Raw genomic sequence first — 27,150 nt, forward strand, 5'->3', positions numbered from 1 at the left:
CGTAATTAAAACACAACTTCAGTATATTTTGAAAAAGAACAACATCTACCTTTATTTACAGACGACTACTAACTAAAGTGTTGCCATGCAGAGACAACTAAGTTCCTTTACTTAATCTCGTTACTAGGTAATTACAGGCGTGCAACAATATATGTGCTTAATTTTTGAAAGAATAGTGGTGATCAAAATCATTTAAAAATTAAAATTATAAAAGAAAAAATAGTATATATTTACTACCACTTTAAATATGAAAATAAAATCTTCCGGAAAAGTTGGCAGGTGTATGTGAATATATATTTACATACATATAAATATATGTATATTATATATTTACATATGTGTAAATATATGTATATATTATATATATGTATAGATTGTAGATTTACTTTGCAATAAAGGAGGTTGAAAGACACACTATATTTTGACTGTTTAAAAAAAGTTATTTCATATGTTTGAATGCCTTAGAATATAAATAAGAACCAAATTAAAAACAAATAAATGATAATTTTATTTAAATTATTCATAGAAATGGAAATACATTATTATGACACTTTTAAAGACATAAATGCTACTTAGCTACTTTATAAATTAATAGAAAGACAAATAAATGCATAATATTTTTTTTATATTATATGATATCAACAATTTTTTTTATATTCTGTAAAATGTAGTACACATAAATAGGAAATAGAGGTATAGATAAGCATTAAAAGTATAATAAATAGACAAGCACATGCATTTAAAAATAAGAACCTATGCACTAAAAAGTAAAAAATATGCATTATAAACACATTAAAGTTTTAGTAGCCTTTATTATATTTAGCATGATTTATACAAATATATGCATTTATAAACATAGAAATTTTAAGATTACTTAATATTGAATTGGCTCATACTCAAGAGCCAACCCAAATATCTTCTTGGCCAAAAGGATTACAGTAGTGAAATAAAGTTAAATAATTCCTGGGTCAATTAAGACAACTTATAAAAAGCGTTTATAATGAGGATTTGCCTCAAAATTTTGCTTCTATTTTATATTGGACTGCAAGGCATTGTATGCGTGAAAGAGCCAACAGAACGACATAATTAAAAATAATAATAATAGTGAAGACAAGACTGCTATTGAACGAAATACAAATACAGCAAAATTGCTACCATATTATCGGGGCACTTAATATGATGTATTTTGCACATGATTTATTTCAATTGCAAAAATTTATATGAATAAAACCTTTATACTTAATTTAAAGTAGATAACTGGAAAATAAAATTTTAAAAGTCATTTTTCACTGTTTATTATATATCTTTTTGTGATGGACGTTACATTTACTACTTTGTATTGCAATGTTACATATAATTAGATTAATTGTGCATGAAGTTGCTACAAACATTTATAAAAAAGGTACTATATTATTTATAAATTAATCACAGCTTATTTTACTACCTTGATTTACAAAAAAAAAAAAAAAAAAAATGTACAAAAATGACAATTTTACTTAACTAAAACAAAGTTTGCATATATTTTTTAATTGCTTCTCTTTCAAAGTATGCCCACTAAAATGAAAAACTAACAAGGGTTCTAGTTCTACAAACCCTAAGCTTTCTAATGATATACAACACTTAGATATAAAACAAAACCAACACTAACTTATAATCAGTTATTGAATAAATTCAAGCTTTTTGTAGAAAAAGTATAATTGAACTTAAAAACCGTAAATGTTTATCAGCAATATTTCAGTAAAATTCAATAGAATGTTGATTTGCAAAAATGAAAACAGCTTTAAATTAAACACACAAGTAAATATTTTACATAACAAAAAAGAAATTCATAATACTAAATATGTAAACTACTAAGCTTTTATTTATACCTATGGGTAAATTTGTATTTTACTTTAATCATTTTTATTGTATTTTATTTTAAAGTACTGTTGAACTGCTTATTTATTGTAAAAAGTAAACAGTAAATTCATTTTTTTCCAACTAATTCACCGAATATCAAAAAAGAAAACTTAGCTGATTAATTATGCAAACCATTAGGTATCAAACAATTTTACATATATAATTTGCAAAACAACTGGTATTCAATGGTCAATTTAGTAAAAAATATATACAAATAAAATAATCATTTTGATTTGAATTTTTTTAACTTACGTTCTTGGGATATCACAAGATTACTGTCAGATATTACTTTGGTATAATTTTTTAGACAAATGTTACTAAAAGTGCTCATGATTTAACAAATAGAGTTAAACAATTGCGTCCCACACAAATCACATTTTTCTTCAAGGGAAAACAAACCACAGTTTTGTATATAAAATTTAAATAAACTGACAAGAATTTTATGCTGTTGTGCATTACTTTTTTGAAACTTATCTTCCAATTCAGGAGTCGGAATTCCTTTAAAAATGCTGTACATATGAATAAGTATATTTAAAATAAGCCGTGAGGGTTTCTTCAGACCTCCTCTATTTAATATATTCAAGAAGGAGTCAGATTTGTTGTCGGGCATTATGTTACTCTTTTCCGAGTCTATCACTAAGTCATAATCAGAACAGCAATTTCTCAGACACATCCTACAAGAGATCTTAAGTTTGAAAACACAATAACCTGCAATATACGTTATCACTTCAACTTCATCTATACTCACATCAACACTTAAACTGCACAGCACATCTGAAAATTCACTAACGTCACTTTCTTCAGCTTCAATTAAAACACTGTCACTGCACAGATCCCGAATCGAAAATTTCCCCCGTCTGCTTGAATTAAGAGTGAGAATACTCTTCATTCTTAGTTTTCTTTCACTTTCAACAACATCAATGACGGATACATGGTAGTTGCTGCCAATCATCTGTCTATAAATTCCAAACCTAGATTCCAAACAGTCAGTTTGAAACTTTCCGGTCAAAGCAAAAGAATTTCCTTGCTGTAACACATATTTAATAATTTCGATTATACCTCTGGTAGTTTGATAAAGAGCATGAAATGTTTCCTCGGTCAAACATCCACACCGAGGCTTTAGTTTCAAGTTGTTCCATGCGTCTAACCACGACAAAAAATATTCTAAAAAAGAAAGCCTTTCATCATCAACAGAGCGGAATGGTAAACAGTCTGGATTTCGCTTATGAACACCTTTTTTTGTATTTTTAACATTCACGATGTTCCACCATTTTTTAATGGTTTTTAAAAAATCAACAGTGGATTTTCAGTCATGACGAATATCCTGCTGACCGTAAATTTGAATTGCAGCTTGTGTGCTTTCGTCAAACACGTTGAGAGCCAAGTTCACATTTTGTCGCTCAATATTAGAAGGGTACACAGTTTTAAAGTTTAGTTTATGAGCATACTTGACAATTAAGTTTCTCTCCAGGTTGAAAACTTTTCGCAACAAAGAAAATTTCGCAGTAACAATTTTTTCAAAATCGTTAAAGTCTGGGCACTGAAAAGTTTTCTCTGCATCTGACTGATTTAGCATGTTGTTACGAATTGATTTCATAACATGCACAGAATCAAAAAGTAAAAACAATGGTTCAGAATCATTAACAGGATTTTTAATGCATACATTATTGTCTGTACTCACACGTAAACTTTGAAACATGTTTCTGTTGATTCTGTTATTGTCAGAAATAAAAGTCATGACTTTAAAACCGGCCTTGTTCAAAATTTCAAGTGCAGTTTTAGTTAGTTTTGTTAGATCAGCAGCATTCATATTCTTCACCGGTATCAAACCTATTATGTCTTTGCAGCTACTGAAAATTGAAGATATCATGAATGCTTGAATTGAATTTGCTTCGGTTTTTGCTACATTTTGAGCAAACCCATAAAGGGCTTTGCCTTTGTAGGAGATGTTTGGGGTGACGTGAATTTCGTCAATTAGCAAATTAACTGTCTGTTCATAAGGCAAAAGACTTTGGCATTTTTTATTTAGATAGATGATGTTGTTTTCGCTGTCAGTACAGGACGACAGAGTCAGACATGATGTTAATCTTTTAAGGTGTCTTACTGAAGGCAAATAGAGAATATTGCTTTGACGTAGCCCTTCATAACATGCAGTAGACTTTATATATAAAGAGTAGGCCAGGGTGGTTAGATGGGTACTATATCTTCTACTGCACGGTGATTTTTTATGCAGCATCATCTGCTCACATATAAGAACCTCAAACGAATATTCCTCATCTGCTTCTTCTTCGACCAACTTGCTCCATGCATCTACAGCAGCTAAATACACATATTCTGAGCATTTTTCATTTTTTTGCATAGAAAAATTATTAACGTAAATCAATATATTCTCAATTTGACTCCACAATGTAACTGTAGTAGATTTGTGAAGAACATGAGACAAATTTTTTTCAATGTTCAAAGGTTCCTGTAGAATGTAAATTCTAACACTCATGTTATCATCAATTACGACACTTTTCACAACTTCTGGAGAAAGGTTCATATTTCATGTATAAAATGTAAAACTTAGTACCCACCTGGTAAACAAGCAGATTGTCCTTTCTTAAAACACTCTCCATTTTTACAGAAAATTGTTCAGTAAATTCATTAAAGGTGGAGATCTGATCATTTTTAATGAAATTTGTAAGCAAATCATTGTTAGCTTTCAGCATTTTTTCATCTCTGCTTTGTCTTTTAGGGGTTTCTGATTCACTTAAATAGGTAGGGCATCCTTCAAATAGGCAAGGGTATGCATCCTCTGTAAGCTTTGGACGCTTACGTTTAATTTTGTGAGTTATTCCTCGTGAATCAACGAAATCTTCTTCCCAAATGACCATGTCCTTACGGAAATGTTTCTCACAAACCACTCAAGCATTGGTGGGTTTAAAATCAAGTCTAGGAATTTTTCTTATCCACAGTTTTTTTCTTTTATCATCCTTGGGAAACTTAAAGACACTAACATATTTTTTATCATCCTCAGAGGCATAATTAGAAGTACAAGACGTCACACAACAGTGATCGGGCATTACTAAAACAGCAAATCAACCAACTACAAATGAAAACTTCAGCAGCGGAAAGTTACAGAAGTAATGTAAAATATAACAATTTAATAACAAATAACTTCAACATAAACAATAACAAAATTTTATGATTAAAAATCTATCTAATTTAAACGCCATGCAGAAACAGAATGAGCTAGCCAAAAATGTAAACACCAGTATGAAAGTTGCGGTCGAGATTACAGCAGTGAAGCAGTCGGACGACTAGCGATGAGTCATCAAGATTTCCGAACCTGCTGTCATGGCCTTATTCTTTCTCGGGGGTTACGAACTAACCCACATTTGCGTTAAAAGAGTGGAAAACCACGAAAAACTCCCATGGTTAGCCTGACGGCAAAGGGACTCTAATCCATGATCTGTCTACGACTTAGGATACTTTAAGTCGGCACTGTGAATGGTGCGAGCAGGGTGCCGATTCGAATCGACCAGCCATGGCTGAGATTTGAACCTGGGTCACCTCATTGAGAGGCAAGAGCTCTATCCCCTGAACCACCACGACTCTGAAATATTTTATTGCTATGTTCACCAATGAAATTTCAATATTTCATGTATTTATTTACAGAAATCGCTTATGTAACAAAGTGTCTTTGTTGGGTAAAATTGCTAGTACTGGAAAAAAAAAAGAAAGAAAGACACAACCAATAGTGACTAGTGACTAAAACATGAACTTGCAGAACACATGATTTCTTAGAAGCATTTATTGCTATAAGAATGCTGGATATTAATACCATGTTCGTCAGAAGTCATTTTCCAAAATTAATAATGCAAGTTTTTTAAGTGTGGAATAGTCATTGAAACTTTTCACAATTTTTTTTAATAATAAACTTTTTAAAAGAGTTATTTAAACTTAAGTTTTTTATGTGGTTATGAAACGCCACAGAGAATCTAATACTTTTATAAAAAAATACAGAAAATTACCCGGTGAACAAAAATAGTACAAGTTTTGTGCCATAGAAAAAGTTCACTGTTGCCAAATTCATAGTTCATAAATTAAAATAAATACTGTTGTTGCTGATGTGTTCGAAGGCCATTAAGGCTGGGGATGGGTTTTTTTGTCTTCCAGTGGTGCCATCTATAGCCAAGAATTCAATTTTTGTCACACCCATACGTCACACCCGTTTATTGGGGGACCCATTCATACATCCATTCATTCATCCACAGATCGTAATTTTAACCTCAACCAGTGAGCGATAAATTTTCAATTCAGTACCACCAGAGGTATTGATTTGTCATGGGAACATGGAGAACTTTGTAGAGAAAATAATTAATAACAATATTGCAATAAAACATTAAACTAAAATATACTTATAAAATATTTATTTATTTCAATCGAGAAAGATATAGCAAATTTTATCGTGATTATTACAAACTATGCATGATTTAGGCTATAATATGTCTCACTGTCCCAAGGAAGATCGTCACATGGTTTTAAAAACGCCGGCAAAATTGCGGTCAACACCAGTGAGCTATCTTTATTTTTATTTAATAACTAAAGCATTAAAAAAATTTCTTTTATAATGAATTTAGTTAAGTAGCTTTATAAAGTCACGTTAAGAAAAGAAAAATAAACATAAAAAAATTACTTTTGAATAACGTAGTTTTTCTTTTCTAACAAAGACACTTATTCAATTTTTCGGATGCTAACTTCGGATGATGCCATCTTCTTTATATAAAAAAATAAATATCTGTCCATGTGTCCTTTATAAACTCCTGAACCATCCAATCGAAGGCGATGAAATTTGGCAAACAGATAGTTTGAAGCACGGGGAAGGTCACTGTTGATGATCTGATTAGTTAAGCGTTAGCTATTGTTTTAAATTTAAATATAGACAATTCAATTTTTCAAATATTATTAAGATATTATCAGTGATATTTGTTGGCTTCGGTTGATTATACGTGCAATAAACTGTTTGATCAAAAATAGTTTATTGCATGTATTTTAATGTTTAATTATTTTTTTATTCGCTATGTTAGCTAAATTCAATGCACAACAATAATAAGGTAGCGTTCGTGGATTGCGTCACCAGATTAATGTTTCTAAAATTATCTAATACCCACGTGTTTATTTTGTTTATAGTAATTCGTTTAAAATGTGTTTCTACAAGAGTAAATAATTTAAAATCAACTGTAATAAAAACGAAAAAAAAAAAATTCATTGGCGAAATTAATGGGAAAATGTTATTAATTCGATTGCAGAAACGTAAAAAATCGCTATATTATTATTGACGATAATGATGCTTAATAATACGTATTGATGCTTGCTGATGATACGCTTGATGATATGCTTGATAATACGTATTAATTGAAATAAAAAAATAACCTATCTACTTAAAAGCAGAGTTAATGGAAAAAATATACTTATTCGTTTTTGCGAATATTATTTGTCATATTGTTATTGATTAATATAACTCAATTAATATTGGTAATATATTAATTGAAATGAAAAAATAAGCTGTGAGCTAAAAAGCAAAGGTGGAGGAGAAAAAGTTAATGGGAAATTCATTTTAGGGAAACCGCAAAAAATCGCCAAAAGCAGATGACGCTTAATTAATTTTGGTAATATGTACTACTGGTACTATGGTAATAGGTGCAGTTTTAATTAGAATTCTACAACAAGTTCTACGTAGTTTCAGAAAATATCTTTCTAGTGGTAGCTAAGATAGTGTATTAATATTTTACAATTAGAAGAACTTCTTACATCATTTCTTATAAATATTTAAACTGCAAATATAGGTACGACAGAGAAATGTTCATGCTCCAAAGTCCTTATCAAGATCTTCTAAGAATTCGATTTGTTTATAAAATTTCGGCTTTAAGTTATCCTAGATAAATTTATTTTGCACAAAACTCAAATGTTGAAGGGTTATGCAATAAGCACCTAATATACTAATATCGACATATAGTATTGTATTGATATATTTGGTGATTATTAAATCTGCACCAAACTAAGCAGTTTTAATAACGATACTGTTGAAATCAGCGTCTTATGCCACCTTGCAAGAGATTTGTACTGGAGAAAATTACTTGATAACTGCAATTTTGAGTTGCCCGCGAGCAATATCATCACACCAAGGGATGCTAAATAGAGTTCATCTCTATTCTGATGTGATGAACTACAGAAATCTTTAAATTTTGGGTATTTATTTCGTCACAATTATACATATATTTGAAAAATTTAACGATAACTTTTTAATCTGAAAGCAAGTTTCAAATGAATTTCTCCTTAGAAATAATTATAAAAAAAATCGCAAAGTGTCCTCTATTATGTTAACCTTATACATGCTTTTAACGTCGCATGGTTTAGATTAAACAAATGTTTCTTAAAACATTTTTAGTATTTATTTCATCACATCTATGGGTATTTATAAAAAAAATTTGACGCTTTCTTTGCAACTTGAATCAAGTTTCAAATGAATTTCTCATCGGAAAAAAATACAAAGTGTCCTGTATTTTGATATACATATTCTTAACGAAACATTGTTTGGACTAAAAATTACTTCTTGAAAATTTTGAGTAAATATTTTTGACATATATGAGAATTTTTGAAAGAATTTGTTCTCATTTTTCAATCATAATCAAGTTTTAAATGAGTTCCTCATTGCAAAAATGTATAAAAAATTCACAAATTGTCCTCTTTTTCATCAATTATACACGTGCTCTTAACACATCATTGTTTGGAGTAAACAAGTCCTTCTTAAACTTTTGATTACTAATTTCTTAACACATATTAATATTTTTGGAAAAATTGACGCTCACTTTGTAATCTGAAACAAGTTTCACTTGATTTCCTCAACTCAAAAATACATAATAGTGGACATTTTGTGAATTTTTTTAAAAATTTTTTTGCTTTGAAGCTTGCTTCAGATTTCAAAGTGAGCGTCACTTTCTTCAAAAATACCAACATGTTTCAAGAAATAAATACTCAAAATTTTTAAAGGATTTGTTTACTCACGGTAAGAGCATATTTATCGATAACATAATGGAGGACACTTTGCGAATTTTTTTTTAATTATTTTTTTTGCAATGAGATGCATTTGAAATTTGCTTCTGATAAAAAGCAGATGCTATATTTTTCAAAAATAACTATAGTTATGCAGAAATAAACACTCAAATTCTTTAAGAAGCATTTGTTTTGTTCAAACAGTGCTATTTAAAGAGCATAAATGTAGTAAACATAATGGAGTTTTCGTATACATAATGGAGAACGAATTTTTTAAAAAATTTTGCAATGAGAAAAATCATTTAAAACTTTTTGCAGATTACAAAGTGAGCATCAATTCTTACAAAAATACTCATATGCGTCGAGAAATAAGTACTCAAAAATTTTAAAAAGGATTTGCTTATCCCTGAGAATGATACTTAAAGAGCATATTTATAGTTATCATATTGGAGACATTTTGTATTTTTTAAATAATTTTTTGCAATGAGGAATTCATTTGAAACTTAGTTTAAATTACAAAGTGAGAGTAATTTTTTTTCTCAAAAATACCAATATGTTTCAAAAAATAACTATACTTAAAATTTTTAAGAAAGATTCGTTTACTCGCGTCTAGAGCATATATTCAATTATTAGCACATTAAGTTAATTAACGTAATGAAGCTCAGTTTGGTACTTTTTTTAAAAATTTATAGCAATGAGGAAACAATTCTAAACTTAATTCAGTTTAAAAAGTTAGCACCAATTCTTTCAAAAATACTCGTATATGTTAAAAATATGAACACAAAAGTTTTAGCCCATACAATGCTACGTTAAGAGCATACATATAAAAAATAAAGGCAGACACTTTGCGAGTTTTTTATAACTTTTTCCAATGAGAATTTCAATTAAAACTTGTTTCAAGTTACAAAGAAAGCGTCAAATTTAAAAAAAGAAATTCTCATAGATGGGATGAAATAAATACTAAAAATGTTTTAAGAAGTATTTGTTTAGTCTAAACTATGCGACGTTAAAAGCATGTCTATGGTTAACATAATGGAGGACAATTTGTGAAGCTTTTACAATTATTCGCGAGGACGAATTCCTTTGAAACTTGTTTCAGATTAAAAAGTTAGGACCAAATTTTTCAAATATACCCATAGTTGTGAAGAAATAAATACCCAAAATTTTAATAAGCATTTGTTTTGTCCAAATTAGCTCAAAAGAGCCATACTATGTCATCCTTTCTAAGAGCTTATTTAGCCTACTAGAGCATCTTATAGATGAGAGGTCATCGATCCGATGTAGGCACTTATCCCTTAACACTATAGTAAGAGCCTAAAAGTTGGGTGCAACGCTCATTTTCACCCTACTAACATTTTATTTTCCGATATATTTTTGATCCTTAAGTAGAAAGCAGTATGTAATAGAAAAACTTACTAGATATAGCTAAATTGGACATAGAGTATTGATTGTAAGGTGCATTTGGAAAAAAATAGACATAGTTCAAAGCGTGTGTTTTAGAAAACGGGCATAGCTTGACATGAGCTTTTGAAAATGCGCATACCACAAAACACCTGTATAAAAAAATGAGCATAGCCTATAATTTTATTAATTTTTATACTTCTGTAATTATTACTGTATTTTAAATTAATTATTTATTGAATACAAATAAAGGCGAAAGATTAAATTGTTTTGTAGATACTTGATTTTAAGTATTTATTCATAATATTTTATAGCTTAAAATTTATTTTTAGATCTTTTTTGATCTTCTCATCGCGTTACATGTAACAAATTTTGATTTCATATAGTTCAACATTGAAAATTCCCATTTTGTGCTATGTTTAGTTGTTTTTTTTTAACTCGCATTTTAAGTTTAGTTGGTGACAGTTTACAGTCGGGGGCCACTTTCATATTTGGCACTTAGCAAATAAACGAATATGTAAATAAATCAAAAACCAATCACTTAAAGGTAAACAAAAGTTGCGGTAACCCGAAGGTGACGTCATTGAAAGCAAGGATCGCAAAGGTAGCCAGAAATGAGATTTCAGCAAAACTAAACGAAAATTATCGCCAAACCAAAGACCCTACACTAGTGCCTGCTAATTTATTTATTTATTTTTTTTTAAATTTGCAATTTGACCTATGTCCATTTTTTAAAATGCGTATTTCGAATCATGTTCATTTTCCGAAGCACGCATTTTAATCTATGTCGGTAACAAAGAGCATATTATGCAAGTCAGGCAGGTTAAATTACGGATAAGATTGAAGTTGAAACTGATGACACAAGTAGAAAGTAAATTCACGTCTTCTCGTCGTTATAGAGTTTTTATCATTAGAGTTTACCAATATAAATTCAGTAGACCAAGTGTGTAACAAGTTTCTTGATCATATTTATGAGATGGGGTCCTATAAAATAAAAAGATTGCTGAAACAGCTGAGAGTGAAATAATACCTTCGTGTTGAAATCTGCTATTATGGAAGAGATTTACACGTCTTAAATGGTTTTGATTTAATGTTGAAGAGGAAATTTGTTACCCTTTTGTAAATTAGCTAGCTCATTGATCCTCCTAAAAAAATTCTAAACCTAAAAACTTCACGAAATGATTCATTTTTGAAAGATATCTTTATTAATCACTCACGTGACACCATTTTTATGCGAACCATATTTAAAAGCTTACCTACTTCATTTTTTTTTTTTTTTTTGCAGAAAAGTCATTAATATTACGAGCTTTGCGCCTAACATTATTGATAAGAATATATACTTACAAAATTTTTATTTTTCCTGAAGCATTTTTTCTTTTTAAATATAATACATTTTTTAAAATTTTTTCTCTTTATCTTTGCACCATGTTTAAGGATGATAGATAGGTACTTTGTTTATTTTGTTGTAGAACAATTTAATGAGGACCGATACGGCGCCCCCTCGATCCCTATGCAGGCTGAGCAAAGTGGTCACTCCCCGCTTACTGACCGCAGCCATTGAAACTGGACTTACGGTGTCTCATTGGGAACCGTGTATTTATAATCAGTCCATTGAGCCGTGGTGGCTCAGGGGATAGAGCGTTCGCTTTCCAATGAGGTGAACCGGGTTCTGGTTATAGCTCACCCAGATTCAAATTTCAATTTGTTCTTCGGTTCTGTACGTAACTAAGAAAAAGAAAATTATCTACTTGATATAAGCAAGTAAATGTACAGATTTCTAGTTGTGATGGATTGTAATCTCAAAGCAAATACGCAAAGTTTGAAAACTATTCAAAAAAATTTAAAAAAAAAGGCTTAAAATATTTAAAAATATTTTTTTTTTCAATTTTAAAATTTTTTAAAAATTTCGCTTCATATTTTAATTTTTATAAAATAATTATTAATTTTCAATTAAGTGTCAGTGCAAAGCAATCAAACAATTTTTCCATTAATTAAAAAAAAATGTCCCCCGGTACTGTGACTTCTAAAGCAGATAGTTTTAGAATTTCGTTTATTAATTTTGATCGACTTATCACTATGACAGACTTTTTTCTTTTTCTTCTTTTTACTATCGTTTTTATTTTAGATAGAAACAAACATTCTCATGATGAGTTATAAAATTTTAATAATATACAGTAAAACCTCCAAACAACGGTCCATTGCGGGACTGTGTCTATGTGACCGACGATAATAGGTGATCGCTATTCAGAATTATAATTGAATTAATTGTTAAAAATAAAATAAAAAATCACAAACAGCATTAAAGAAAAAGTTTAAAAAAATGCATAATTACAGAAAAAAGATTACTCAAATGAACGGTTAACTTATCCACGATTAATTACCTTAAAATTGATTAATTATTACTAGAAGTCTTTTTAAAACGAATTATAATCGAATATCCAGATAACTGATAATGTCAAATGTCTTATAATACAGTTCTTCATCATATCAGTCGCTTATAAATATAATAGACGATGCTATGTCTTAATCTGAAACTATTTATTACCGATTTTTCGACAACTTGCAAAGCATTTTTTTGCGAGCAATAAATCAGAAAATTTTTGCTGATTAATAAACCATTCAAACAGAATTTCTTCCAAATTTTTGTTGCTTGTTTTACTTCGCTTGATTTCGAATCCACTTTTAATCGGCTAAAACATTGATCCTTATAATGGTAACTTTTTTTAAAGATCTCATTAACTCGCGTTTTACCATAGCCATGTACTGCAGCTAATTTTCACGCATTTATTTCCTTTTTTACTAATCTCAATAATTTTTCTCTTATACCTCGATGTGAATAATTTTCGCTTGCGATTAATACTCATTCCATCACGCGATTATTCATTTATTAAAGTTCTTATTCAGACCCTTTTTCAGTGTCTAGAACATGAAGTGAGAAAAAATTAAATTGCTCAACAAAAGTTGGTAAGGCCCATGCACAAATTGCTTCATTCGCACAAGTGCTGGTGCAAGTAATTCTACGAACTGCTGAAGTTGAAAGTTGAACAATGACACTTTAAGCATTACCGCTCATAGAGTCTGCATGTTAGAACAAGATTCCTGATATACAGCTAATCCCTTGCACACATCCCATAATAGAAATATCTGCAGTTGGTACAATTGAACTGTCAAAACTATGCTTGATTTCTGTGTAAATCATCAAAAATTTAAATAGAAAAAGCATGGAACACGATTCCTATGATTTCTGTCGACCACACTTGAAAGGAGCAGCATTTCTTTTGGTGGTCGCAATTGAATTGACAAATCCATGATTGAAAATGTATGATTGCTTAAGAGCTATTAACTATGACTTAAATGTAATGAACAATGAGGGAAAATACTGATCAGTTAAAATTATTTCTGACAAAAAATGAAAAACTAAGATATACCTACCCTGATACAAAATTCAAGCGAGCAACAAGCGGCCGTTGTTCGAAAATCGCTATTCGATGGTTCGCTGCAATGAAGGACATTGGGTGCAGTAAACATATGGTCGTTTTTTGGAGGTCGATATTTAGAGGTCGTTGCTTAGAGGTGGTCGTTAATGGAGGCTTTATTGTACTTCTACCCTAATGAAGCGTCACCACCACTTTCAATATACACCGAAGAGCCATTACATTATGACCACCCTGCTAATAACATGTAGGACAACCTTTAACCCTCAAAACTGCTAGCACCCGCCGTGGCATTGATTCCACAAGGTGCTGATAGGTAGTCTGAGGTATCTGATACCAAGCGCTCACCTACTGGTCCTGCAATTCCCTCACTTTGCGAAGGGGTAGCGTGGCAGCACGAATTTGGTTTTCCAAGTAGGTCCATAAATGCTCTATTGGATTAAGGTCAGGTGAATTTGGGGATCAAGACATGACTTGAAAGTCACTGGAATGTTCCTCGAATCAATCCATGACGATTCGGCCCTTATGCCATGGTGTATTATCCTGTTGGTAAACACCATTCCCCGCAGGAAAAACTGTTGCCATGAATGGGTGAACCTGGTCTGCAACTATGTTCAAGTTGCTTACAGACGTCAGGGATTGTTCTACGAGGATTATGGGTCCTAATGTGCCCCATGAAAACATTGTTCCTGGGCGAGAAAACATGAAAACCTGGGCGAGCCCATTGTTATAGATGGAGGGTGGTCATAATGTAATGACTCTTCCGTGTATATCTATTATTCTGCTTTACTATTATTGTAAGGTAGTCAAATACGATAATTGATGAATAAATGTTGAATGCATGCGCAGTTTGTTTAGAGCATGCGTTGGCAAAAGTGCAAAAATGGTATGTGAAATCGCAAAATCTCGCTATTAGTGTGATTTTGTACTTTCTCGTAACAAACCGCAAACAAAACTGAGCAAGTAACATGTCCCTCCGCACATAATGAGTAACTGGGCAAGAGAAGTTTGAGGAATCTATGTCAAGGGTATGTGCAGTTACTTCGAAATAGTAATATCGGTAGCGGTACAGAGCTTGCTTAAAATATGCGAGATGCTACGTGGAAGTGCTAAGACATGCATAACTTTATAAATAAATCAAATGACTCCAAAAATAAAGTGGAATCGAAAATACAACAAAAATTAGGAAACTGAGAAGATTTTAATATTAAGAATGAGGTCTTTTATTTAATACTTTAACTATTTCAGATTATCACTAATGCAGCATTTTCCTAAATAAAAGAATAGTTTTGTAAAATAACGTTAAACTAACACTGAAGAGGATTTAATAACATTTAATTCAAGCCATTAAAAATTTGTAGACTGTAGATTTCTATTTGTTTGCATTACAAAAAACAAAAACTGACGCATGAAATGATGTAATAACTTAGATTACTTTATTAGAAGCTCGACCCAGTCCAAAGGGTTTATTCTCAGCCTTTCAACCAAGGAATTTAATGTGCCGAAACGAAAATAATGCATTAAAATGTAAAACACCGGTCTCAGGTTAATATTAAATGACGTTAACCTAACTAATACCTAAATTGTTGGGTGGAATTATTTAAACTGTTTTTTCCGTTGAAAAGATTGCAGGGTTTTGCATTGATTACTGTAAGGAGAATTATTTAAGTTTTCAGAGTTCTTTTTTTATGTAGTATGAGTGAATTCATGAAATTGCACAAAATCCAGATTATATTACACATATTTCATATTATTCCATAATAAGTATTTAATATTATAATAATATTTTTTGTAGCTAATACTTTTTTAATTTAAAATAAAATAGATAAAATAAATTTAAAATATTTTTAAAAAAAATAAAAACTTTTCTACATTTGCCCGAAAAATTAAGAAATAAAATATAGCGTGTAGCTAATAAGAATAGAATTCATATAGTCTCAGTTTATTTACCGGGTATTATGTTCATTTTATGTAACGTTTATTTTAAAATGTGTTGCAAGAATTTCTTATAGATGTTTTTAAAAAAAGCAGATGAAAAATCGGTAGCGTATTTGGGGTTATTGTAATTCGAAAACCGCAAACTTTTCCTTGATTTCATTAAAAACTTTAAAAGAAAGTCTTGAAATACTTTATAATACTTAACTTTATAAAAAACTGAAGTTTATCTTAAACTGTGACCTTAAAAATTAACTGAGACTATATCAACTCGATTTTTATAAGTTATGCAGAGTATTACTATATTACTATTTTCCAAGGATTTGTTTGAAATTTTAATTGAGTATAAGTAGAAGTAAAAGTTGGAGTCGATCTATCGGAAAAGTCCGGAGAACATTTAATTACCGATTCGAACATTTCAACTACCTACTCCACTGCTCTGATGAACATTGAAAAGCTACACAAAACTAAAAGACAATTATGGATAAAATTAATAAAGCTAAAATATTTTTTTTCTTTATTTATAGCTCTTTGTGACTTTACGTTATTAGCTTAAATAAAACCTTTTTTTCGAAGTTTATCCCACCAAAATAAATATTAAGTGTAATCAGAATCATTTGGTCAACTTATAATATTCGAAATTTTCGAAAATCAAGCAATTTTCTCTCGTAATTATCCCTTTCTGTGCTCAGTAAAAAACTTGTTATCAGAGTGCTAGCAGTAGTGCCCCTGTTAGTTTATTTGATACTTATTAAATACAGCACCATTTACCATAATACCAGCTGTATTAATTGCCAAAATTAATTAAGTCTCATTGGCTATGATAATAGTATAGTGAAGTTTTACGGTGAAGTTTCACGTAAGAGAATCAGTACCTTTCATCCATAAACTTTAGCCTTGTTTTTTAGCGCGAAACTTTTTTTTTCATTTCAATTAGCATTGAGTTTAAATTACTACATTTTACAAAACACTCTAATACATGAACTACATCTGATTGAATTTCCTAAAGTTATATAATTGAAGCTCCTTTAAATAAATAAATAAATTGATTCGACGTATTTATTGGTTAAAAAAATGTTGAAATAAGTTTTAGATTTTTAAAATTTTAATTAAATTTTAAATTTTTTTAGTTCTTTATTAACTATTGTTGCTTTATTTAGAATACACATTTATGTTTGCATAATTCAAAATGTTCTTTTCTTAAAACTCGATCAGGAAGAACCGATATTTTTTTGTAACTCCCAATCTATTATATCATGAGGGGAAATGCGTTTCAAAGAAATCGAAATTGTTTCAACTCACAATTATCTTCTGCTCATGGAATTTTTATAAATATCTCCTTTTGGTTTTAACTGAATTGTCACCCAAAAAATATTTTTTGACTTGCAGGAATTTGCCCTCGACCTGTTTTGTTAAATTTTCACTTAAATTGCCAAGAATACTTTATATATCTGCTAATGTTAATACGTTGAAATGAAAATTGTTTTCAGCATAATATTGTTTCGTTACTTTCGAATTAAAATCCATTTCTGGTTGAATAAACAAATTCAGAATATGAACGGATATCAATTGAGCAATAAATCCGTGAATAATCCGTAATCCGTGAATAAGGAGACAAAGAGTCCTCAACTTTAAATCTCATTTGAAACTAGCTCTGAAGTTATAAGTACTTAAGCGACATTACTTACATTCATCCTAACGAATAAAAAATATTAATTTTATTCCTATTTTAGTCGTGTCATCTATTAGATGTCCATTTTATTTGTCAAATAAATGGACATCTTATTAAGTTTCGTTAGTTGCAATATTTTCTTTATTCATTTAAATAATTATATTTGACCTCTACAATAAAGATATAAATAAATTTAGAGTGCAAAATAATTCAAATCTGACACAGGTTAAAGTTGAATAAAAAGAATTTTAAAAGATTATAAGATCGAATAAACTTTGATAAAACTCTTAACTTCACAATCTAACAAAGCAAACTGTGCTGCATTTACAAGGCATTCAAGCCAACGGAATACAAGTGCATCGAGCTCTATATTTACAGCTCCATACTTTAGGCTTTAAAAATTATTCTCTTTAAAAGCTTGCTTAGAAGAGACGAGTGTATTTATATTTTTTCATATATATAACCGTCGTTAATCAGCCAACCCGATTTTGAATTTTGAGTTTACGACTACCAATGTTCAACTCCGTAGCCCTGTAAATTCGAAAAGCTCCTGCATCAAGTATTGGGAAAAATTCACTTTTGTTTAGGATTTTATGATGCAACTAACCGCATTTCCTTTCCATGGAGAGGAAAACCTCGAAAACCTCCCACGCAGTTATCCTGCTAGCAAGGGGACTCTAACCTATCATCTGTCTACCACTGATTATATTTCACGTCAGCACCGTGGTCGGTGTAAGCTGGTTGTGGAATTCGCATCGACTGGCCATCGCTGAGATTCGAATCCGGGCCACCTCATTGGAAGACAAGCGGCCTATCCCTTGAGTCCCCATGACCAGTATTTTTTAGTAATAATGTTAACATCAGTTTATGAATTTTAGATATCTTTTGGATTCAAAGAGAGCCTTAATCCCTAGTCTAGGGCTAGATGGTTGCATATTCGTTATTATTGTGTCCTCTGTACCGGTATGCCAGAGAGTTCTGAGTTCGTAAATAGTTACATGCTACCCATGCCTTCGAAATGTTCTATTGGTTGTTCATACACCGGTAAACACATTTCCATAGTGTTGTGGGTTCATCTGATCTATGAATTAGCAAGCTTATTTTCTACAAAGACCCTAAAATATATTTTAAAACACGCATAGTCAGTATTGCGAAACTACTTTGTGACATACATTTGTGACTATTAGTATAAGGGTTGCCCAAAATGAAAAGTGGACACGCGTTATAGAGTCAGAAATATATTTATGATAACAGCACGAATCTTCTGTGTTTTAAATTAAGGTAAGAAGAGTGCACCGATGTCTAAGTATAACCAATAACTAATTCGCATGAGAGCATTTAAAGTGAACGTAAAGTAAATCGTACAGTCGAACGATTTTTAGAGGCAGAAAGTGAAAGTAATGCGGGTATCTTCGTTGAATCATTGCTGTTTATGGCAAATACTACCTAGGTTAATCAGCTATGAACAAATGATAAGTATTTCAAGAAATTATGATAAGTATTTCAAGTTTTTATAAACGACATACATCATTATCATTATCATAATCATTTGGAGCAAGCAAACACCATAATCTCCAGTGAATTCACTCCTGCTGTTAAGGATAAGATTTAATGTAATCTATGAATTATGGCTCGGAATACCTTTACAAATATTTTTCTGATATGTTTAAGGAATGATACAATGATGTCTTCAACCAATAAAAACCATATTGTGTCGCTTTGCTCTGTTTTGGGACTTTTATTAACCCCTTCCTTCTCGCTCCCGTGAGAATGACGGGGTGAGGTTTCGCCCTCTATTTCTCGCTCCCGTGATATTTCCGGGCTGGAGCGTTCAGTAGTAACGCACCAATAATAATAAAACTAATTCATTTCTTTCGTCCGGAAACTATTTTATTTCTAATTTTTCACACCAGATGGCAGTACGAGGATATTTTTAAGGTAACTGTAGATAGTTAATTTATTTTAAACTAGATGTCAGCACTAATCAAATACGTGTATTTTTGATATGTGAAAAAATAGGCACTTTTATGACCGTTTTCTTGAAAATTAACCAATCCTTAAGGGGTTAATAGAACTACTTAATTTACTCTTCTAATTTTTAGGCATTTTTAAATTTACTTTTATGTGAACTAATTATTTAGTTCCATGCAGTCTGCGGTATGCTCCTATTTATCTTCTTTTCTAACATTTAATGGTCGCGTACTACCTTTTCTGTATTTCTGAAGTTATCACTTGTTTCCTATTTTCATTTGGGAAATCTTTATATTATAATCCAGCCAAAAATGTACAATAGCAACAGTTTTTCTATATTTAAAATAAGCTTTCGATTTTAAACAGCATAACTAAATTACGACAAAGTATAATTAATCATATTTTCGGTGTTGAGTCCAGAATTTTTACAAAATAAAAACTATTTGACAATTGAAGGTACGCAATGGAAGTAAAAAAAAAAAATGTAGGGAAGAAATTAAAGAAGAAAAATTTTAATCAAGTATTCAATAAAAATTATCTTTGATAAAATTTAATAGAATTTAGCCTATTTATCTGATTAAACTGTGTAATTCAATGGTATATATCTCTAAATTTCAATTTCTTTTACAGGATCTCACTTCAGAATGATCTGGTTTAAGGAATATTAAAATATCCTAAAGCCGTTAATCTGATTCAAGAATTGAAATCTCGGAAAGTAGGAGAAGAAGAACAGACCAAGCTGTACTGCGGCTTCTTTTGCAATTCACGCGTGACTTTAGCACGTGACCAGAATGCCTTTTGTCGCCATTACGGGTCTCTGAGAAGCTGCCAATAGAATCATAGATCATCCAGTCGGCAGTGCATGACAAAATATGTATTTGAATGCAGAGAGTCTGTCCAATTTCTGTGGCTTCTGGATTCTCTCAAAGTAATAGTAGTCGGTTGGTTAATTTCTTTTGTTGAGCTAAGGAGGAACTTTTTTGGCGAAGTTTCTTATCGATGGAACAATGTAGGAGATTATTACTGATGTTAATAAATCATAAATAATCCTCCCTTTTTGATGAGAAATGGCTGTTAGCCTGTATGCAAAATGGTCTTATGGTACGTTGATACTTGGAGACATCGTAACTGGATATCTACAGCGTGTTTAAAAGTATTTTTGATGAAACTGATATGTGACACTAAACCTTTTCGGCACTCCATTATTTCTGCTTGTAACATTCTTGTTGGTTGATAGTGAACATCCTGTGTTTCTCGTTAAGTTTATTTTTTTTCATGACATCATGGAATTTGTTTAAAAAGAGCGTTTCTCAAGTATCAACATAATAAGGCTTCAGATTCCATTTGGTCGAACGCTGTGTCAAAGAAATAACTATGTCATCTATTTTCTAATTGTAGTTTTAAATTCAAATATTGCACTTAGTGATATTTCATCTGCAGTGAAAGGGGAAAACAAAACTCTGTGTTTTGAATAAAGAATTCAATATTTTGTTCATAAATTATCTTGCAGACTCGACAGTTGCATTCTAAATTATTCTTGGCTTCTTTATGTATTTTAATTTAAAACAATAAATAAAAACCTTTTAAGAAACAGAATCTGAATAACTCGTTTTATTATATTGAACATTTCTAGATAAATATCTGAACGAAAATTAAAAAAATAAAACCACAAACTAAAGCATTTATGAATGTTGTTTCTTTTGAACATACTGGACTTTCTCGTCATGATTATTTGAACTTTGTCAGCATTTTTATTAAAAAGCTGCTTGAATTCGTCTATATGGTTTTAAAACGCTTATGGAATATTAACGCCAATTTAAAAGTGGTCTTTGAATGCAATATTATAGAATTTTCTCCATTTAATGAAACGAAACATTCACATAAAAAACTGAATCATTTACCTTTTAATTGTAACTGATTTAGTAAGTCCGTGGATTAATTTGGTTGATTATTTATGTTGAATATATTGTGATAGGGTGTTCTTCTCTTTAACAAAAGTGCAATATAAGTTTCGCCATTTCACGAAACGTAAATTTATATAAAGAACTACATCAGTTACTTTTTAATTTGTTAAAAACTTGTGTGAACTACTGTAGTACAATTTAAACAAATGATATATATATTAGTAGTTACCTTTTCTAATATATCAGGAATTTACAACTTTCATCAAAACAAAAAATTTGTGTCAAGATCAGAATCAGTAACATTTTGAGGAGTAACACTGAAAATTGATTCTAAGTGAAAGATTAATACATTCTTCGTGAATGACGCTGGGTGTAAACTATCCTAAAACAGAGTGGGCAACAGGAACCACTATGTTCCAGAACATGTCGTCCATTCATATGCCCGCGTACCAAGATGGTTACTTGCACCATCCCAGTTCAATGTTCATACCAAATTCGCGACCAATGGTGGCATTTCATCAAGGTGGTCAGTTACCAGGAACAAGCAATCCTAATACCTGGACATCTTCTGGTGATCATCATGGTGGTCGGAGCTCTGGAGTTCCCCTTTCTGACTCATATCATCATGCCCAATTGTCTGCAGTTCGTTATGGATTTCAGGTAAGCATCTTCTTTATTATAAATATAACCAATTTCACGTTTAAGTTGATCAATACGTGGTTCAAGTATAAATGCCACAATATTTATAATTTAAATTATATGCTTAATTGTTATTGAGGTTTAAAAGTGGTTCTGTGTATGTTGTTCTTTAACAAGAACATCGAAAGGCTATGTTGTTTTCAATATGGATCAATTAGCTTTTATATTTAGGTTCTGCTAAATTTGCATGACATTATGACAGTTTCAACTGTATGAATAAAGTTGGCCAATCTAATACCTGAACATTTTGTTGAGAAAGCCGATTCTTTGTCGAACGTGGAGAATGTATTGAGGCATTCTTTTGTTAAAACATACGATTACTTCCTCTCAGGAGGTATTGAAAAGTGGGCATATGTTGTTTCAATTTGTCTCGATACATTTCAGATGTTTATCTTTCTTTTAGAAACTGAATAAATATCTGCCTATTAAATCCAAATGCTCTCCAAATCATTAAGAATTTGCCTCCTTGCTACCTGCTGAAGAGACGTCCTGGCTCTTTTCTAAAGTCATGCCAATACAAGTTATAGTCATCAGGACCATCTCAGTTTCATTTTTGCTTTGCATAACTGAATAGTACAGACCATTCTTTTCCACAATCTTGCCGAGCAAGGAGTTGCCTCCCCTAGTACATTACGAAACACTGATGCCTATATTGTCGCAAAACCTATGATATTTTTTCTTTTGAATTTGCAATGAAAAACTGCGATAAACTCAGCTATGATTCGGGTAGAATCGAATGATTAGAAGTGAACTATTCATACAAACAAACAGGCTGGTCTATATTTAATAATGCTTATTAATTTATGCAAGTAACATAATAATTAAGAGCTATATTTTACTTTCAATGATGCTTAATAATTAAAAATATATATAAATCATATCACAATGTGTATAAATTGACTGAAATGTTTACAAATAGACGGTTTCACAAGGTGTATAAAAGGTATATTTTTAGAACTTCATTTTAAAAGTATTTACAAGCATACAAAACTGGACTAAAACAAATATGCGTCAAATGCGCGAGATCGGAACTTAAATAGCGAAGCAATCTTAAAGGAACTGCAAAAGTTATAACTCAAACACACGACACGCATGGTTTTGGCGAACGCCACTAGTAGGTGTTAGGATTATTTAATGACTATTTAAAATATCAAGCACAAAATTTTGGTATACAAGTGTTGAATTTTAATTGGTGAATACTTTAATACAATTTTAAGTTTTGATGTTTATCATTGTCTGGGCACTAATACTTTTAAAAATAATTTAAATAAATGCAAATTTGCATTTTAAGTAAGCATTTTAAGTAAGCAACAGTAATGTGATACGTTGCACCATATTAGTGCGACAGCCCCACTTCTTGTCCTTTTAATTATACTATAATGTGTTTGAATATAACAGAATAATTGAAACATGTTGTAAGTTTAAACCGTATTATGATGTATAATGGGATCATTCCAATTTACAAGTAAAAGTGTTTAGAGCTATCCCCACTATACGATATTCATATTTAATTAAAATATTTTTCTAAACATATTAAACTGAGTTCTGGAAATTTAAAATTAAGAAATCAAAAACTGCAAAACTACAAAGTTTAAATTTTTTTAAAAATAAGAGAGAATTAAGAATTTTGCTCTTATATATTTATAACTTCTTCATAGAGAAATATTATTGTCTTGAGAAAATTTTTGATTTTTAAAATAATATTTCGAGTTATTTTATTTAAAAATCGTAACAAAATGCTCGATTGGTGTTAAAGCCTCATAACTTGAGTGAAATTACGACACTTTATAACTTTTTTACACATTGTTCTAACCATTAAAAATAAAAATATATTCAAACAATCAGCGAATATAAAGATTTATTTATCTATCTCCGTCATTGAAAAGCCGATCCAATTTTGAGTTTAAAACTACTGATGCTCAACCTTGTAATTTTGAACCCAATCCTGAAGACAAGGGAACTCCTGGATCAAGTATTGAAAGAAATGTGCCTTCGTGGAGGACTTTTTGATGGGACTATGGCCAGCATGCGTTACATGGAGGATGAAAATCACAAAAACCTCTCGCGATTAATCTGACGGAAAGGGGACTCTAACCCATGATCCTATCCTTCTACCACTGAGAATATCTTACTTCAGTACTGTGGTCCGTGTGAGGCTGGTGCGGAACTCGGCTTGACCATCGATCTTTAGGATTCGAAGCCGTATCACCTCGGAGGTGAGAGCTCTATCCCCTAAGACACCGCAACTGGGATATAAAGATTTAGTGATAAGGAATATTATTTTCGATATTTCTGATATAAGTTTGTATCTTCTGCTTCTGCTAATCAGTATAGATAGCATATCAGATTAGCATCGGACAAGGCTTTGTTAATTTGTTCTAGATCTTTCTAGACGTAGTTCAACCATCTTTTGTTTGGTCAACCTCTTTTACCCCCCTAATTTTTGAAAGTGATAGTTTTTTGGTGGGATTTTAATTTTCACTTCGTTAGACATGTTCCGACAATTAATCTTTTACGATTTAATTACTTTCGGTTGTCGATATTTATACTATAGCTCATGATTATAACAAATTCTCTAGACATAATTTTCCATCATTTAGTAAACTCTAAAAATATGTCACTCAAAAATTTTCACTGATTAATTACACTGGTCTATCTGAATATCTTACTCTGAATTCAATCTTGGAACAAAATTCGTTGCCTGTCACGTAATCATATTATTGTAAAGTTGAGCTCAACATTTTCAACATTTCAATTTGCTACCCTACTTTTTTTTAAGACCCTTTTTATTTTTGTCTTGTCAAACCTTTTTTGTCAGGTTTCACAATGGAAAAATATTGCGGAAGTTATCAAATATTTTAAAAGTGACAGACGATTTTAATAAAATTTGAAATAAAACGGATATAAATGGAAACAAAATAGATACAAAGTCAGTCAATAAAAAATGCTTCTTCTCAAAAAAACAATATTTTTGAAATAGCCATCCTCTGCGGCACAACGTAGTGCGATCTGAGGATAAATTTAGCAAATACTCGTACAAATAATTTAAGTGCAATTATCTATACAGCAAAAAAACGCAATTTTAAAATCTTACAATCAGCAGCGCCATCCGTTAGCTACCTTATTTGAAATTAGGTAAAAAAAAATTTCTCCGGCTTAGAAAGAAAAACGCTGCAAATCACTCATTTTTCTTTCCATCTGATTTTTTTGTTAATTAATTTTTAAAATTATCGATGAATTTTTGGTCTCTCGATAACTTAGTAGGTGTGTATATAAATATTTATTGAATTATACAAAAAGTTGAAATGGTAAAATGAATAACCCAGTTCCATAGAGTGACTATAGAATGCAATCATAGTTAATTTGATAAGTTTTCGGACACTCGGTAACTTGCTAGGTGTACATAAATTACACAAAATTTGAAATGGTATGATGAATAACGCAGGTCCAATGAAATCCTTAGATAGTTTCGAAACAAATTCAAGCAATAACGAGCGCAATCCCTCTTTCCAATAAGTAAATCTCTTTATGAAAACAAATGGCTAAACTATTCGCAAAATATTTTTAATTGTAGAATCCACGCCATTGCAATTCATGGCTTTCAATCATCGCTCAATCAAAATCTCTCTGATGCATACTGATACAAATGGGTGCAGTCAAAGCGTTTTAGGTGAAGGCAAATAGGGGATAGATAACTATCTATTGAAACCATCCCCACTATTTCTACATATTTGCTCTTCTTCAACTTCTCCTGTAATTAAGAGAACGCATCCATCAACTAAAAGTATTTCCATGATGATAAAATGCCACTCCTTTGATTCGAACTATCATTAGAGGCACTTGATTTCACGAAATAATATGCTTTTTCAAACTCTTAGTTTTGTTTCATGATCATGTATCTATGCATTCAAATCACTTTTGAGGTGCGATTTTCATAGGGAATTTTGCTTACTTCTACCTTTCACATTGAGGTCTTTTTCGCTAGGTTTAAAATATTAATATGTTTTTTTTTTAATGTTTTTTATTCAGTTTTGTTTAAAAAAGAAGCTTCAAATTAAAAGCAATCTCTGACTAATGGAAGAAATAACGCTGTTGAATGTATGTAGTATTAGGTCGTTGAGGATGAAATTTGCAGTTAGTGATGTTGCAAAAAATAGAAGTTCATTATTTGAAGTTAGCTTAATTATATTTTTAGCTAATTCTACTTATTAATTCTATTATTTTTTAGCTAATTTTGTAGCTATTTTAGATTAATTCTATTTATTAATTCTATTACTTTTAGCTTATTTTGCTATTTTTGTCTTAATTCCATTTATTAAATTTATTATTTTTAGCTTTTATAACTATTTATTAGCTTAATTCCATTCAGCTTTCTATTTTTTTTGTACATCGGTAAAAAATTACACACTTTTCTTGCTCAAAAAAAAAAACATTTTTAAACTCTAAGATACATTAAGAAGAATTTTTTAAAATTAATTTTGTTGAAAATGGAATGGTCAGTAATTTGCACTGTAATGAAGTATGAGTTTTTACGCTGAATTACGGTATCGCAGTTAGTGCATAATTTTAAATATATTTGGCTCTTGTGTGATTACGTTATTGACTGTATCAAATTGGATCCTAGAATTTCGTATAAGCAATTTTGACCTAACACATGACCCATTTTGTTGCCTTGAACAGATAGTAAATATTAATGAAGAGAAGGTCACCGTTGAGTCTGGTGAAACAGCATAACAACAGTTCAACGCCTAGCGTATTTTATGACAATACTAGAATGTCATGCACAAAGAATGTAAACTAAAGAAGAATGAATTAGAACTTATTCTTTATTATCCATATTAACCAGACCTCTCTCACCTCCTTACTATCACTTTTTTCTCAATTCGGACAATTTTTAATAGAAGAACATTTCAATTTCCAGAAGGCTGTAAACTGGCCATCCATTAATTTATTGACTATCGAATGATAGGGATTTATACCATCAGTTTGTACAAACTGAATTTTAAATAGCAAAAGTGTGTTGATAATATTGGTGAGCACTTTAATGAATAAAATAATTCCTTATATTTATAAGTTAACAACAAACTTTGTTAGACATTATATAACCTTTTCAGTTTTGGTACCCATAACTTTAAAAGAAAAAAAAAATTGGGAAATAAAAGAAACTGAGTGTTGAATATTTTTACATAACGAACGT

General features: G+C 30.7%; 1 protein-coding gene across 2 annotated transcripts in view; it reads left to right on the forward strand.

Annotated features, from left to right (window-relative positions):
* Positions 1-27,150, forward strand: part of LOC107456132 (GATA-binding factor 5-A) — a 127,343-nt gene that overhangs the window by 72,321 nt on the left and 27,872 nt on the right. For both annotated transcript variants that reach the window (XM_016073913.4, XM_071183370.2), the window contains exon 2: positions 19,981-21,914. In XM_016073913.4, the coding sequence (XP_015929399.1) occupies positions 21,615-21,914 (300 nt within the window). In that variant the 5' untranslated portion in view covers positions 19,981-21,614. The remainder of the gene's footprint in view (positions 1-19,980; positions 21,915-27,150) is intronic.

Source organism: Parasteatoda tepidariorum, chromosome 7 (assembly GCF_982258835.1).
Source record: "Parasteatoda tepidariorum strain Cologne lab strain chromosome 7, Ptep-v5.0, whole genome shotgun sequence".
NCBI classification, from domain to species: Eukaryota; Metazoa; Arthropoda; class Arachnida; order Araneae; family Theridiidae; genus Parasteatoda; species Parasteatoda tepidariorum.